Genomic DNA, 17,241 nt, shown 5'->3' on the forward strand with positions numbered 1-17,241 from the left:
AAGACTATTCTGAGTCTCACCTGAATACCTCATCTGAATGAGTCAAGAAAATTGGAAAAATTGCTTCTGATCTTGCTACCAAGTTGCATCTTTATGGGGCTAAAATGAAATATTTGCCTCAGCATTCATTCTGTGTCTTCTGTTCATTCAGGATGTTAAAGAACGTTTCAGTGCAGCTCTAGGATCCTTGTCCACTGGCAGAATTACGATCACAGGACTTTCCATGACCAATTTAAAGCTTGCCTTGGCAATAGCCATTCGCTTCTCAGCAGCTCGCCGTCAGTTTGGACCAACTGAAGATGAAGAAGTACCTGTCCTTGAGTACCAAACACAGGTAAATACTTTGGAATTCAATCTACAGATTTCTATGTAATCCAGAGCTACTGCAGATCACAGTAGTGACTCTGAAGTTAGTGAAATTAAAGTTGTCTGTGTCACCTGAAGCATCATTCTAGTACAGCTGCGGGGTTCATTGCAACTCAGAGCCTTCTCCTGGCATGGCCAGGCTTTTAACATAAGTTCTTGGAATAGCAAAAGCAAAAAAATCCATGTTTCTCTGAAATACCTAGAAACATTTATTTTCTAAAATAGTAACCTTTTAAGAGAGACTGTCTTACATGCACATGCCAAGGTACTGCAGATGTAAAAAGTAGCATTTGTTTCAAAATATCACTGCTTCTTTTGTTGCTACAGTAAGTTTCCCATTTGTAGCCTGTATGCTTTAAAAGTACAGCGCTCAATGACATTCATTGTCTCAAGCTAATACTGACTTAAGAGGATTATAATCAAGGCTTACCTGCAGTTTATGCAGATGAAAAACACTTTTTGCTCTGAAAAAGTGTATGTAGAATAACTGGGGAAAAGGGAAAACTCAGATCTGCTGAATGACAAAGGTTCTTATATAAGAAGTGCTGAAAACAAACCTGCCCAGTTGGTCCTTGCAGTGTGGGTACCTTTTTCCAGGTTGACACTTACCTTGCAATATTGAAATATTTCATGCGTTTCTACAAACTGGTGGAAGGTGCCTTCCTTCCACCATTTCTGAATAAGCCAGGGTCTGCTTTCCACTATTCTTTGAGTCTCAATTTTTCCCAGTTTTGGCTTGTTCTGTGGGTTCCACTTGCTGAAACTCTCATTCCCTTCTTCCTTTACCACAAATACTTTCAAGCAGTTTTTCTTTTCCTTCGTGTGCCCCATGAAATGGTTATAACCTCTGTCATGTTTGTACTGAAGAAACTTATGAATCATGACTGACCCTGGCATGCCAGACTTTTTTGTAAACACATGGCAAAAATATTTTGGTCCCCAAAGCTTCAATGAACTTTTTCCCTGGTTTAAGAGAATGTTTATCACAAATTCATGAAATGTGACAACTAAAACAATATAACCATAACTTGTATAAAGAGAACAATAACCACCTATAACATAATTAAATGTAATTAAATTACATTATAGGTGGTTATTATTCTCTTCTCCATTTAGCAGGTTTTCATTTTAAACACAGTAAAAATCCACAAGTTGATTCAATATAATAACTATTAAAAACATATATCAGTTTGTGATCAAATCAATTTTTTTTCCAGCAATGGCGTCTTTTACCTTATCTGGCTGCTGCGTATGTCTTAGATTATTTCTCAAAGTCCCTGATTGAGAACTTCCTTGAGTTTTTTGCAGGTGTGTTGACAAAGCAAAGGAATCAGAGACAGGTGAGATGTTTACATATTTCCTCTTTCCTGAGTTCTTACTATAATAAACTGTAAACTGTTAAATGAAAGACCTATTTAGAAATCTTAGGCTCTCTTACGATCAAGAATGATAGAGCAATGTCTCAGAAATATGGGGCATACAAAGTACTGATTAAACTTGCATTTAGAAAAGCATTCAAATTAGTTTTGATGGAGTGATTCAAGATTTACTGATTTCTGTGGGATTAAAAGTTATGTTCTCTTGCAGATTTTTTTATCATAAATATATTATGATGGTGTAAATTCAGGTTATAACTGTTGTAAATTATTCTACAGGGAGCATATATCAAAGATTTTCTGAAAATATACTAATCTTAATTCCTGCGCAGACTCCCTGAGTCTTGCATGAGTTTGCAATTCAAATTCATGCATTAAAATAAATATTTTTAGTGACAAAAGTTTGACTTTTGAGTCTTAACGCTGAATTCTTCATCCACAATCAGCCCACTTGAAGTCATCCCTTAGCAGAGGAAATAGTTTAATCTATCAGTCTGTGCCAGGACTGATTCTTAATCAAATTAACTGCAGTATTGTGGTTTTACAGCATATAAATTTTATTTATTTTTATAATTTCTGGCAAAAAAAAAAAACTTTTAGGGCTTCTGGCAATAAAAACTTTTACATACTGGCTGTCTTTTGCTCAGGTCCTACTTAAATCCTCAAGCTTTTTTCAGCTAAAGTAAAGCTCACAAAATAATTTGTACTAATGGTGGAGTATTTTAATTTCTTCTCTTTGCACAAAACACAGAACATTGTATTTGATTTTTTTTTACCTGATACCTTGTCTCTGGAGGTCTGCAGTGCAGTCACTAATCTTAGGGAAAACACTGGCTATCAGGAAAAAGTCATGATAGGAAGGAATCTCATTGTTGAAAAATTTAAGAATGTAATCCTTATGGATTTCTTTTGTTCTACCGGAGATCTTCAAACAAACACCACCAGTCAGGAAGGTGCCATACACAAGTTTTGGTTGTATCAAGCCCCTGTCTCCAGAAACCAGAATTCCAAATGCATTTTCAAAGGAAGGTCAACAGAGTTAGTGTAAATGCAGGGTACTGTGATTCTCTGAAGTCTCTGAGGGTATACATAAAAGTTTTCCTGCTCATTGCAAAGCTGTTGCTTAAAAGATCAGTGAAAACTGTGTAAGGCAATAAATATTATAAATATCCTACTGCTGGCTGGGGAGAGAGATACTGCTTATGTCCAGAGAGGATAGAAGCCTTTTCTGGACAGGCCCTCAACCACCTGCTTCTCCATTTTTGGGAGGGAAAGCTTGGCAGGTGGTGAACTAACTCAATGCTGTGCCAGCTGGTACAGCTGAGCTAAGATGCACCCATGTGCCCATTACCTAACACAAATTATTGCTGTCTCATATAAGAAAGTTGGTGCTGAAGGTTCCTCAGTTGTGGCACCAAAGAATGTGCATTGCACTTACATAGATCTCAGAGAGTTTTATGCCTGTATTGCCAGTTACTGTTTGTTATAAATCAATACATGTATCAATGGCTTTAGCTGGTGACCAACTTAATTTCTGTAAAAGTTATTCCTCATTTATAATTTTTTTTTCACAAAGGCTGATTTGGGACGTGAGATTCATGCTTTATCTGCTGCCAGCAAACCGCTGGCATCTTGGACTGCTCAGCAGGCAGCCCAGGAGTGCCGAGAAGCTTGTGGAGGACATGGTTACCTTGCCAGTAAGTTACAGACCCTGCATGCACTGATCAGAAAGAGAATGGTTATTTTGATGTGTTATTCATCTGCTGTTATGCTATGATTTCTGAATTTTAGCAATGTGTTTAGAAAGTATTTTATCCTCCTGTCCATATTTTTAGATTTTATTTCTTACTTGAAGTCACAAAAAAACCTCCCTAAACCCATACAGGATCTGTGCCGGCATTTGGACAGACTGTACAAGTAATTCAGTCTCAGTTTCAAATATAAAGATACAGACTTTATAGATGAAAAATTCTCTTGTAAGTTTAATTACACACTTTACTAAAATCTTTACTGTACGAGGTGATCAGTGAATTTTCAAGCTCATCTGTTTGTAACAATAGTTTTACATATAGGAATAGACAGCTCTTCTGCATTTTGTCACAGAATAATTATTTAATCTCTCTTAGCTTCTATTAATATGTTGCAATACGTTAAACTGTGCACTTCTTCTTCTTAAGTGAATCGTCTGGGTGACATCCGAAATGACAATGATCCAAACTGCACATATGAGGGAGATAACAATGTCCTGCTTCAGCAAACCAGCAACTACTTAATGAGCTGGATGAATTGCATAAGAGGTATGTTTTCATTGTGGAATCTTGTGCTGGACCCAACAGTGTGTAGCTAATGGAATTAGGAGGTAATTTCATACTGAAAGCCATTGGCAGTCATTTAATAATTAACTGGAGCATAAATAATGTGCTTCAGACTGCATCATATGGTACATTCACAATACAGAAATATTTGCTGCAAGAAATGTTTTCTCCTGTCTTGCAGAAGCTAGCTAGGTGTTTTGCCATCCCTAATCAGGTTAAGACATGTCTTAGTCCCTGAGAAATGCAGTTTAGTTCAACCAAATTCCTAAGCACTGCTTCCAGGTCTGGGGTCCTAAGCAAAAAAAAGATAGGGACCTGTTAGAGAGGGTCCAGAGGAGGCCACCAAGATGCTCAGAGACCCTGGAGCACCTCTGCTGTGAAGACAGGCTGAGAGAATTGGGTGTCTTCAGCCTAGAGAAGAGAAGGTTCTTTATGGCCTTCCAGTACTTATAAAAAAGAGGGAGAGGTACTTTTTACATGGGCAGATGGTCATGGGCCAAAGGGGAATGGTTTTAAATGAAAATATGAGAGATTTAGATTAGATGTTAGGATGAAACTTCTCTGCAAGGATGATGAGACATTAGCACAGGTTGGCTGGAGAAGTTGTGGATGCCCCATCCTGGAACTGTTCAAGGCCAGGCTGGATAGGGCTTGGAGCAACCTGGTCTAGTGGAAGGTGTCCTTGTCCAGGATGGGAGGGTTAAAAAAAGTTGACATTTAAGGTCCTTTCCAGCCCAAACCATTCTATGATTCTGTGACTCGTATTGGTAAAGTCATCATAAGTCTGTTTATTGTACTTGGAACAGTTCATATCACCTGACTTGGTAGCAATATCCATCACCACATCTTGTAGTTCTCTAGGTTTTGTTTCAGTTTTCCAGCAGTGAGTTTCACTAGCATCTTACAGAGCTGGAAAACTCAGCAGTTGGAGTTGAATCTTATGGGGAATAATTATAGGCAGTGATGTCAAGTTTTTCCACACTTGTCTACCAGTCCTCTTTTGGCTGGACTAGGCCATAATAAAATAAGTATTATGGCCTAATTACATCTGGCCTGTCAAATGTATGCATGGCTTTGTAATAGGCTTTTAGTTCCAAAAAGTCTGATTTCTTTTCTCATAAATCATTTTTATTTTCTCTGGTATTTCAGATAAAGCTCCTTTTGAATCCCCTTTGGGAACAATAAACTTTTTGCAAGACTACCATCATATCCTTGGCTGGAAATTCACAGCCATTAGTGCTGAAGATTGTATGGACTCCTCAGGTAGGCTTCTGCTGTTACTAAACTGATTCTAGAATTTTAAATTCCTTTCCAAAGGAAAGGATCCAGAGATTTGAAATTCAACCTCTACTACTTATTAGATATTTGTCATATTTGCTGACATTTTTTGTCTTACATGCATTTTTATTTACTAAGAACATACTTTGCATTTCAAAATACATTTTTTTCCCCAAATTCATTTCTAGAATGGAGGATAGCATCAGATATTATTTTTTCTCATTTGTTCCTCTAAAATAACAGTTAGGGATTTGCACCACTGTATTGCTGTTTTCCAGTTCTATGGAGAGTGTTTGCCACTACCTTCTATCACTAAAATAGCTTCTTTTAGAAAACCATACAAGGGATTACAAGTGTGTTGAAAAGGCATAAAGTTAATCTGCTTTTGACACTTGCTTTTGGTTGTATGTAGAAAAATGAGTAATGGTGGGTAAAGTGTTCCCTGTAGTTTTCCTGCTTTACTCTGCTATAATCAAGTGATGACCTTAGGTGCTATTCCTATTTGTGTATCACTGTGAGCCTAGATTGGCCCTTGGACACAAAAGTTAAAAAGAATACCAACACATAATTACAGAGCAACACGTTCTCTTCTCTCATGTAATAGCTACTGAAACAGACCATGGTTTAAAAAATATCTGAATCTGTTTCTTGATCCATTCTGTTAGAAACTGGACTGTTAATTTAGATGCCTTAATTTAGGCAGCATATAAACACTCCCTATACCCTAAGGTATACTCTACATTAAATCTTCAGCTGAGAAACAAGCAAGCAGGATTCACGCAAGGACTTTATGCAAAATAACTTTTTACCTTAATAATTCTAGGCTGCTCTTAGAGATACGACACAATTATGTACAAAGCTGGTAATTTAAATGTGATTACGTTCAGCCACCAGTGAAAAGAATGTTGCAAGTCAAACGCTCCAGTAATTGCAGACTGTCTTCTGTATTTGTATTCTCAGAAGAGTCTTCGTATCTTGCAGTGTAAGTCTTAATATAGAAAAAAAAAAAAAAAAAAAAAAAAAAAAAAAGCTAAAAAATTTGTTCAAGTAAGAAGTCTAAACTGAGCTGTGGATACACCTCATCTTCCTGCTTGGGGTCAGTTTGAAGTAGTGTATGGTCAGACATGGTTATTTCTTCACTGTACACTCAAAATCTGACTGTTCTACCCAGATATTTATTGTATCTACATTAATGGAAAAAATGGCATGTCAATGAATTGATTAATTAATGCTTTCCCTTTTCATCTCAAGTTAAAAAATCTGGGACTGCAGTAGAATTTTCATGTGACTTCCTTGCATCATAAATGTGAATGTTAAGAATTCTGCTTTTTCCCTTTTCATAGTTCCTCTAGCAGCTTATAAATGGCTGGTTTGCTACCTGCTCCGAGAAAGTGACCTAAAAATTAATAAGGAGAAGCAGGCTGGACAAAGTGATTTTGAGGCAAAAAACAATTGTCAGGTAATACTTACTAAACGTTCTTATTATGTTTATTTATTTTCATTCAAGTCTGTCAGTTTCTTGTTAGTTTTATCTTCTCCTGTCATAAAGTACAATTTCCTGAACCATAAAGCAGCAAGTCAAATAACTAATAAAAGTTAATACCTGACTGTGTGCATTGCATAGAACGTGATAGCACGAGGACAGTTACTATCAGCAGTTTTCCAGGAAATATTCAGGATATATTTCCCTTCAGAAAAGTTGCAGACTTGTGCTGTGATGTCTGCAATTTTGATAGCACAACTTCTGAAGACTAAATCTGTGAGTATTAAATACACTGCATCATCTGATTATTACTTCTCCATCTGCACTTGTGGCCAAACACATAGTGTAGGAAAGAATCTTGCTCTGGCAGGTAGGTAAACTAGATGACCTAATAGGTCTTTTTCATCTCTAATTCCTATAGTGCAAAGTACTCATGAAAGATACCAGACTGACAGCATTGGAACCTGAAAAGGAAACATTGACAATTTACATATAGCAGATCCACTCTCTCACCAGAGAGTTTTAACAGCTAGGAATGGCTTAACTCCAAATTTCAGTATTTATCCCCACGCTCACCAGATTCCTCTCCTACCTCCATGAGAAAAATCGGCTCACATCCAAAGAATGAGCACTTCTCATTTGTCACTGAGAAAGGTCAGTTCCCTGAAGATGGTCAGTGTCATTTGCCTTATCTACAAAGCTAAAAAACAGGAGGAAGGAATAGTCAACATTCAACTCTGCACCTAGAGAGACACAGCCTAGCTTCAACAGGGGATGATTTGTGTGAAACCACTGGTAGAGGGGAGGAAATCTTTCCTGCTTTTACCCTAGAAGCAGCTTATTAGACAAATTCTTCAAGGTCAAATTCAGAATGGGAATTGCCAGAAAATCCAGTGTGATTGCCTGTCAGTTAGCCAGGTTTTGGTGAAGCTGGTGCTGGGGCCAGTGCATTAGAGAGAATGGTGAGCTCAGAAGTATGAAGTTTGTCTCATCTATTATATTTAAAATTCAAAGAGGTTCAGGCACACAACTGCTTTTGAAATAGTTGTTGATATACTTTAAGTCATTAATTTTTCTTTTCTCCTAACAATTCATCCTCAGGACAGCAGAACTTTTCATTTTAAATGTCATGCCTCAAAGACATCTGAAAATGATTTACAAGCTGTGCTTTGAAGACATGTACATATTTGATTTAAAACTTTCTGGGCATGAAGAAACACTTTTTCTGTCAGCCCAGTGGTTGACTAATACAGAATATTTGTTCATGCTATGGGGGATCTGGAAGAGATTCCTAGCCTATCCCTAGGTTATTTTGGTTTGGGAGCAGCTTGATAGAAACAGTACAGAAGTGCAAGCAGTGGTAAAGAGCAAAATGGAATTATACTGGAAAACAGGAAAATAATCCTTAATGTTTAATTTGTGATGCTAGGACTTACTTCAATCTGACTGGGGAATTAGCATATCTCAAAAAACCATCTAGTAAGGGGGCAGTCCTCCATACTGCTGCAGAGAACAGCTGATGTGTATTTTGCTGTTCATAGTTGTATCTGAGTTTGGACATAAGTGTGCCACTGGTCAGCTGCTGTTGAGAGAGACAGTGATCTTTGGAATATGCCTTTTTTGCGTGCTGCAGTGGATCTAGTTTGCATTTGCAAGGATAACGCAAGTATTTAAAAGAAAAGAATTAAAACTAATCAACTAATTCTGCATGAAAAAAGTGAGACACGCAAACCTTAACAAAATAAACTGAAAACAAACATGAGCTACATCATTGCAACAAGTGTCAGCCAGGACAGCAGTGGTGTCATATTCCCCTGCCGTTCACCAGCTAGAATGTTGTCAGTCAGCAATCTATTCCATGGCAGCACATATAGCAAAATTGAAGTATATAAACGTAGGCAAATGTTCCTATGTAAGTACATACAATTACTTAAGGTTTTATACTCTGCCTTTACAGTAACTGGTGATTTGTCTTTCTCATCAGGTAGTTGGCATGGAGTAGTTGCATAGTTCTTTCAAAACATATTGCTGTCTATTGCAGTCCATCAACAGAATCCACTCATGCTGACATGATTAGATTTTTGTTAATTATTTGAAAGGACTGTAATAATTTTTCAATAGAAAGATTTTATCTTCTTTATAAAACTCTAGATCACATTAAATAAATATAAACCTACCTTTTTCTTCATAGATTCATGGAGGTTTCTTAGCAATCCTAAAATCAGCAGACCTGATTTTACATTGTCTTCTCTCTGATGTAGCTTCTTGATCCTATAAAGCCTGAGTGCAACTGCCAAATTACGCTGGTAATAGGCATTCAGTCTTACTTCTAATAGGCATTTCATGAGACATTTTGTACCTAACCTTTGCACAGACATTGTGGAAAGTGTTTTCTCCTACTCTTTCTTAGAATTTCTGAAACTAGATCATCACACCTAAATCAGCAGAACTCCACTAACTTCACCAGACCAATGCCATTCTGCACAGGCTGAGGACTGGTTCTTTGTCTTTTGTTACTCAGTGTCCTTCTTCCGTCTCCTAAGGTGTACTACTGCCGGTCTCTGGCTATTGCTTTTATTGAGCAAACAGCCCTACAGCGCTACCACGACTTCACTCACCATCCCAGCGTCCCAGCAGGTCTGCAGACAGTGCTGAGGAACCTCAGTGCTCTCTATGGGCTCTGGTCCTTGAGTAAACACCTGGCTGTGCTCTACCAAGGTGAGATCAGCTCCCTGAATGTGCTCTGCATGTCACTTATGTGAAGTCCTGATTTGGCCAAGGCAGGAAGTGCTAGCAATGATTTATGTTACAGCATTTTCTTACTGCTTGTTTAATACAAAACAATCATTCTCAACCAAATTCTCAGGAGAAGGAATCTACGGTGAAGAATTAACCTAAAAGGCTCTCTCTTACGTCAGAGATGATGGAGAGATCACAGGTTTTGCTGTGATCCAGTGCTTTTGTGAGAGGATGAAGGATAGGCTGCAAGACACTGTAGTGTAGCTTGTTACTGCAAAGGGCTCTACACAGCTTAGTTTAAGAGTTTTGCACTCACCTAATTAATGACTGACAGTTCAATTACACAGGTGCAGCTACTTAGTCTTGACTACTGAACTCATGAACTTGGCAAAAAGTTTGTACAGTGTAATCTTAACTGATCTAAGCTTCTCTGTGAATGTTTTTAAGGTGGCTATGCTTCAGGTGAACAACCTGGGAAATTTATTCAGAATGCTATTCTGGAGCTCTGCCACAGGGTAAGCCTGTTTAATTGTGATTAAATATATAGTATATAAACACTGAAAAAGAGATACATGGTTTATAGTCATCAGATTATTCTGTACTTCAAGGGGTAAGTTAGCAGGATATTATGTTATTGGTTTCTGAGTAATTTTCTGTAAAGTTTAGCAACTCATTGATCCTGGATCTAGTCTTAAATTATTTATCAATAAATGGAAAACAATATGTCCTACCAAATAACACCACAGCATTTATGGCCTTGCCATCTTCATTGGAAAGCCAGTGAAATAGTTCAATCCAGTTCTTTTTATTTCATTATTGAGTTAGTTTGTGAATTTTATTTTTCTTAGCACAAAAGCTTTTCAAACTGCAACATATTCTTTGCAGGTCAGCAAAATTTCAAAGAAGAATCTGGTCATTAAGTTTTTGAAGGCAAAAAGTATATGTGTTTATATGTGAAAACAGCAACATATTGGTTAAAATGTGTTTAAAACCCCCTTGGTAAAGGAGGAAAACATTTGAAATACAGTCACTTTTGGCAGTGACCAAAAAGAGTCACCCAATGACTTCAGGAGTGAAAAAAAATCAAAATAAAACTAGGCTACTTATTGTGGACTTCTCTTAAATTATCAAAGCTAGTACTTTATGAAAATAATTTTTATGCTGCTCTGTACTTCAGCCATAGACAACTATAGAAGTTGTCAAATGTATGTCTTTTGGTTTTAAACAGTTGAAAGATGATGCAGTTGCCCTGGTTGATGTCTTTGCTCCTTCTGACTTCATTCTCAATTCTCCCATTGGTAAAGCAAACGGAGAGGTAAGAAAACCCACTGTAAAATTTGCAAGTTTAATCATGAAGAAGATATTGCCTCTAATAAACCTTAACATATTCAACACATTTCATAAGTACAAAAGAAAAGAAAGATGATTTTTCAGTGGAAAATACTACCAGAGCTAAATTGATATCAGCAGAAAATGAACATTTTCATTTACTGGAGACAAGCTTTAATGCTTTCTATTGTTGCAGTGTGCAGTTGGGGGCATCTGTGCATTGAACCAAAAAAGGGCTGAGAGAAATTTTTCGGTGTAATTACACAAAGCAAGAGTTAAGAGCATAAGAAGGGCTGTACTGGATTCAGTTCACAGAATACTCTGTGACTGACAGGGATGGATGCCCAAAGAGAACACTGTGGAACAGATGAAATAGCAAGGTGTTCTTTTCCTGTTTAAGAAATGTCTCATGCCATAGGTTCTCTTTGTATCATTCTGTTTAGTAGCCACAGATGTGTCTAGTCTCCATTTTCTTCCATCCATTTTCAAATTCAGCTGTCCTTTGGCTTATAACACACCATCATTTCTACAAGTTGTGAGAAAATACTTCCTAGTCTCAGTCCATGTCTATCTACTGTCTGTGAGAGCCTTTTCATTCCTCTGGCAGACCTTGTTTTCCCTCTGGGTATTTTCTGCTTCTACCATATCCTTTCTGAAGTGGCATAACCAGACCTACAAGCAGGACTCAGGATGTGAGTACACCATGGAGTTGGCTACAAAAGCTCCTGGTCCCTCCCTGCCTTTTGACATATACCAAGATCTGTATTTTATTCCAAAGTTTCAGCAAGTCAAAATTTTTGCATACTGGTCCAAACCTTCTCATCAGGGCAAAGCTGTGGGATAACTATTCTGTAGGGACCAGTGTTGCAGTACAGTAGTTTGGGTTGGTGTGGATGGATGCAGTAGACAATCCCTGGAGCCTGGGGAGCCTGCCAGGATGTTTGACAGGAATGCTGCATCAAACAGTCTCCATGGTTTTCAGTATTTCCTGTGACTTCTTGTCTGAAGTTGCCCTTTGTTCCCATGGTGATCCAGCCATACAGAGGGCAGAACAGATGTTTCTAAGCTGACCTAACACAATGATTACTTTGTTAGCACAGTCTTTGCAAATGAGGCAGGAAAGGCTGGCTCTACCTATCCAGCCATCTCCTAGAGGGCTGTAATCATCACTGGAAACTTTGTTTCCATTTCCACAGGTTTTTGAGGATTAAATTAATGCAGGAGGTCATGGGAGGGAAGTTCCAAAAGTAACTCTCCAGAGAAGGAACATAGTTTGTTAGAATGTTAAGAGTATCTGTGTTGGCCAAAATCCCATTTTAACACATTTTTCTGTCTCTAGCAGAAGCTGTGAGCAGATGCTATAGGCAGAAATATAAAATATGGTACAAGTACACAGTGATCCTTTCCTAGAATAGTATCCCCTTTTTAGCAGTCACCTGGAGATTTCTTATCAGTAGCTGATAAAGCTGTCGTGATGGATTTGGCTGGATCCTCATTGAGTAGCTCTTAGCTTTGCAAATGCAGAAGCCACAGAGACTTATTAATATTAGATACTAAAGTTAGGAGTATAATATGTGAGAAATGCATGTAGTAATCTAAACACTTCCTCATGTACTTAATTTTTTTGTAAATTCATTGAATCATTAAGAAAATAATTTTAATAAGTGCTATTCAAACCATGTTCTATAAAATTCAGGAAGGTTTTCTGCCTGTAAGTCTGTGGTTTTCAACTTGGATAAATATTTTCAACTGAAATTCAAAAAATGCTGCCAATCCCTTACTCAAAGAAAATACTTAATAAAGATACTTGTCTCCTGGCTGTCTATGTTTAATCCTCTCTTCATTGCTATCTTAGCACCTTCTGAGAACCAATGCAAACATTTTAGTAAAAATTACAATATTGTAAAGAATAGATTATCCAAATATAACAAAAAGGTGAATTTAATTCAGGATAAGTTTTGTTGTGCAGTGGAGTGCCTTGCACCATAAGCCACAAATCATATTTGGAGCTGAGGAAAAGTTTCAAGTTTTTTTATAGGCAACTTTAAGCCCTAAAGAATTCAGATTCTCTTTAAAAGAAAATTTGATGGTGCAGACATAATTTCTCCATAAAAGTTTTGACAATCTCAGCCTAAGTCTGTGAAGGTACTACCACATTTATTTCAGGATTAATTAAAAATTGTTAGACAATATTTAATCAAAATTAGAATGAAATAAATAGTAACAAAACATTAGCCCATGTAATCAAGGTAAAATATATTTAATATTAAAAATATTTCAATGTCATATTAAGTCATCACAGATATTTAAGTCATCACAGCATCTTTTGATGTAGAAAAAAGTCATTTCATTTTACCTCACTGACTGCTTTTATACTACATTAATATTTTGTTCCACTGTACTCTCTTACTGCTAAAAATATGTTCTTTGTTTCCTGATTTTTTTATAATGTTATTTAAAGTTTTAAGCTTTTGTTAATTACAAATTGACAAATCTTGCTAAAATTATACTTTTGCAAAATCTGTTTCTTTTTAATTTTTCCACAAAAAAAAAAAAAAAATCCAAAATGGTAAAATGACAAATAAGCAATCTACTCTTGAGAGAACAATTTCTTTTGCTCAAATCAAACAGCCCACACTGGGAGAGAAGTTCTCTTTCTTTCCAGAAGCGTGTTCAAGCAAGATAACAACAGCCATGAGTGCTTTCAGACAAAATCCTCAGGTTTGGACAGAACAATGATTAGTTTAATATAATCTTTCCAAATTTCTACCTTTGATAGTACAACCCCTGTCAATTTGAAAATGAGAAATAATAAAGGTTACTGGTTTCCTGCTCCTATGCCAATGGTCTAAATGATTTACACGGAAATCTGATGTTTACAGTACTTTAAAATTTTGTGTTTATTGTTCTGTTTGTTCTTGCTTGTACCTAATTTTTCACATTTTTATCTAGAAATTCAATCAAAATCTCATTTCAGCCAAAGGGTTTACTTAGAAGTAGAAGTTTTGTTTCTTCTCTATCCATTAATCCTTTTTTATTATTATTTTGCAGTTATATAAAAATATGTGGGGAGAGATCCTTCAAGGCAACAAAACTCTGAACAGACCTTCATGGTGGGCAGAATTTTGCATTAATAAACCTGTTATAGGCAGGCTGAGGTCAAGATTGTAAACCAAACAAGTTTTAAGAGTCTTGATGGGCCTGAGATGGATACCTTGTTACAAACATCAGGAGGAAATTAGACCATATGTCCAACGCTGGAAATGGAAGAGATTTTCATTGAGAGGTGCCAAGTTTTAAAATAACTTTGAAATCAAGTCCAGCTTGATCTGAGGGACTGTTAACATAATAATGACAAGAGCAAGAGCAACACGTCTGCACTTGATACATATTTACTCAATTAAATTTTAAAAAATGAAGATTTATTATAATCGCTGCTTTGCAAAGTTTATATTAAAATTTTTTTCCAATCAGTCTGTTGTCATTACTTTCATATTGCGGAAGGTAAATAATTAAAAAAACATTTGCCACCAGGAATTATGAATAAACTGATAAAAGCAAAAAAAAATTTAGGACAGGATGGAAAAAAGCCTGTATTATCTATGATTACAGTGAGAGAACATTGGGGGAGCATCTTTCCCTCTGCTCCCCTGTCCTCAGATTGAAGAGAACCTACCTATATTGCTTTTCAGAAAAAAAGAAAGGAAGATGTAAGGAAAAGCAGTCATTTCAATGTTAACAAAGCCAGGTACCCATCCCTGGAGGCACAGGATGCCTTTGGGAGCTTGCTGACTGCCCCAGTTCTGGGGAACCAAACAGTGACTGACTGGCATGGCAATATGGAAAGATGGCTCTGACGAGTAGCACAGCCTGTGTTGTCTTAGCTCAGAAGTGGGAAGTTGGAAACATTCACACTGTTAACTTCTAGCTGAAAGGAATATTGTTTCAGTAAATATAACTTCTTAGCCAGACTGAGAGTGGTCTTAAATACTAATAATTTTACCACCACAAGTTCAAGGTCAATTAAAAATGATCACCCTCAACACACTTCAGTTAAAATAAAATATAATAATAATAATAAGCCTGAACTATTATGGCTGTTGTTTATAGCCCCATTGGAAAAAAATGGATAAAAGCTATCTAGTTAAATTCTATTTTTTTTCCTTTAATTTCTTTTTCTTCACCAGAGATAGTCAGTGTTGCCTGTGGTTTTTCTGCCTCTATTCTTCTTTTCTAATGAGGTACTATAAGTGGGGATGTCCTAACAGGAAATTTTTTTTCTTGCAATTGAACTGTAGGAAAGTTTAACCTTTTTTGCTAAAAAAAAACAAAAACCAACCCAGTATAAAGTATTTATTTTCTTTGAACTGTTTTGCCTCTTTTAATAAAGTCCAATAGGTGGCATCATCCTATGAAAAAAAACATAGATCAGTACAGCTAAACACCTTTCATTAGATGCTATGCATTCATGGGATCTCATGATTATCTTTAGGAATTTTCCATACGGATAGAGAATCCAACAAGTGTCTCTGAAGGAGAGAGGAAGAGCTTGTTATGCCCAGCATCCAATGTGAACACCAGGAACTGTGGCAGTGAAAAAGTCAAATGGAGAAAGGGATGCCATGCTACATTAAATGTAGTAGTATCGATCTGTCAGTCCCATTCTGTACTATCAATGCTGATCAGCAGCATTATTTCACTGTCATACATGTGTGTGATGTCACCATCACCTCTGAGCTCTTCATAAGTAACTCGGTCTTTTCTTGCCTCCTTCCCCACAGCTGGGAAACAGCTGTGTGTAAATCTTGTGTATAAACTGTAAGTCTGTTTATGAGGCCTTGGTAGCCCAGAAGAAAACACAAAGGTGTTTGGCATATAGCTTAAGCCATCTTCATCCCAATAAAAAAACTACAGCCGAACTCTGTCACAGTAGCACAGATCTGGAGACCTGGTGAACCACAAGGATACTCACCAAACACATGACAGGATAAAGAGACACCCTGTAAAAGTATATCCCTAAGCCATTCCTGCTAATCTTATTTGTTATGACTATTCCAGCAATAGCCAAACTCCCTGATAAAAGCTGAGCCCCTCTGTGCTGATAAGGACTGTACAAACTGGCAGGGGAAAGTGCTGTTTGTTCTGAAAATCTTCTAACATCAACTAGAACAAGCACAGCAGAGGCTGCAACAGCAACATGATTATGGGAAGGCACAGTGGAATACTCAGTTAAATAGCATGGTTATGGGCCCTGAATATGAAATGTCACACAGCCTGCAATAAGTTTAGAGCTTTATGGGACCCTTGGATACCTGGTTGATGTCAGGAGTTACAGACCTGAGCACCAAAGCTGAAATAAGTAGAAGCAAGTGAGGCCTTGGGCATTTACTCTTTAAAATATCCTGTGTCCCCTGTCACTGGGTGCTGGTGGCTGCTCACCAGGGCTGTTTGCAAGCTCAGTGCAGGTGTTCAGCAGCTGTCAGGCTTTACATGCTGCAGCAAAGGCAGTCACTCTTTACTCTCACACCCAGTACAAAGCCATAGTGCAGCAAAGGCACTCATTCACAAAGGCTCATTCTACAGGCCAGAGCCACTCTGCACTCAACATTATCAAAATTACTGTTTTCTGTATGAATACCTGAATAACTGTGATCAATTTCTGATCTGTATTTTTAGCCAGATCTGTGTAATAAAATGAGCAAAATATCCTTTTCCTCTGAAGTCAACAGGCAGAGGTCCAGAGGTCTACATCCAGTTCCTCAGAGTGGGAGAATTTGTAACTTTGAACTTGCAGAGCTGCAGCATGGAAAGAGAGAGATGTCATGAAATTTGGCATCTAATTATCTACTAAATCATAGGGTAATAATTCAACAACTACCACAAGATGTCATTATTATATGCAGTTTCTTCCTATTTGTAAAATGTTAAATAAAAGAGGCCTCTGGCAGAACAGAGAAGTCATTTCCCTCCCACTTCAAATGCCAAATAAAGTTGGATGTGTCATTTTATCTCGGTTGGGGAGCTGGGTCAAAGTCAGTCAAATAGCTTCAGTCCAAAACAACTTGGCCTCAGGAATCTGTCCTTTTAAGCTGCCACATGAAGGAACCAGAAAGCTGAATCCAAGTAGGCCTGAAAGAGCATTAACACTGCTTCTCCAGTGCCCTGTGCCCTGCTGCTCTCCTGGAGAGTGACAGTTTTCTGCTTTGTGACTGTCAAACCACCTGCCGTGGGTAGTTCAAACCAGGTATTTATTTCTTCTGTGGTATGTTACTTCTGCTGATGTGACTCAAAGCAAAAAGGTTCTAACAAAAAAATGAAGTTGTTTATGTGTGGTAGTGCACTGAATGCACGCACA

The 17,241-nt window shown here is 37.4% G+C and overlaps 1 protein-coding gene across 3 annotated transcripts in view; it reads left to right on the plus strand.

Annotated features, from left to right (window-relative positions):
- The window catches only part of ACOX3 (acyl-CoA oxidase 3, pristanoyl), a 32,882-nt gene extending 18,554 nt beyond the window's left edge, over nucleotides 1-14,328 (plus strand). For all 3 annotated transcript variants that reach the window (XM_083862220.1, XM_083862221.1, XM_083862219.1), the window contains exons 9-18: nucleotides 152-334; nucleotides 1,584-1,706; nucleotides 3,319-3,439; nucleotides 3,920-4,039; nucleotides 5,207-5,320; nucleotides 6,679-6,794; nucleotides 9,362-9,536; nucleotides 10,005-10,072; nucleotides 10,786-10,872; nucleotides 13,938-14,328. In XM_083862220.1, the coding sequence (XP_083718346.1) occupies nucleotides 152-334; nucleotides 1,584-1,706; nucleotides 3,319-3,439; nucleotides 3,920-4,039; nucleotides 5,207-5,320; nucleotides 6,679-6,794; nucleotides 9,362-9,536; nucleotides 10,005-10,072; nucleotides 10,786-10,872; nucleotides 13,938-14,057 (1,227 nt within the window). In that variant the 3' untranslated portion in view covers nucleotides 14,058-14,328. The remainder of the gene's footprint in view (nucleotides 1-151; nucleotides 335-1,583; nucleotides 1,707-3,318; nucleotides 3,440-3,919; nucleotides 4,040-5,206; nucleotides 5,321-6,678; nucleotides 6,795-9,361; nucleotides 9,537-10,004; nucleotides 10,073-10,785; nucleotides 10,873-13,937) is intronic.
- The last annotated feature ends 2,913 nt before the right edge of the window (nucleotides 14,329-17,241 follow it).

Source organism: Zosterops lateralis (genome assembly GCF_965231275.1).
Source record: "Zosterops lateralis genome assembly, chromosome: 5".
Classification (NCBI taxonomy): Eukaryota; Metazoa; Chordata; class Aves; order Passeriformes; family Zosteropidae; genus Zosterops; species Zosterops lateralis.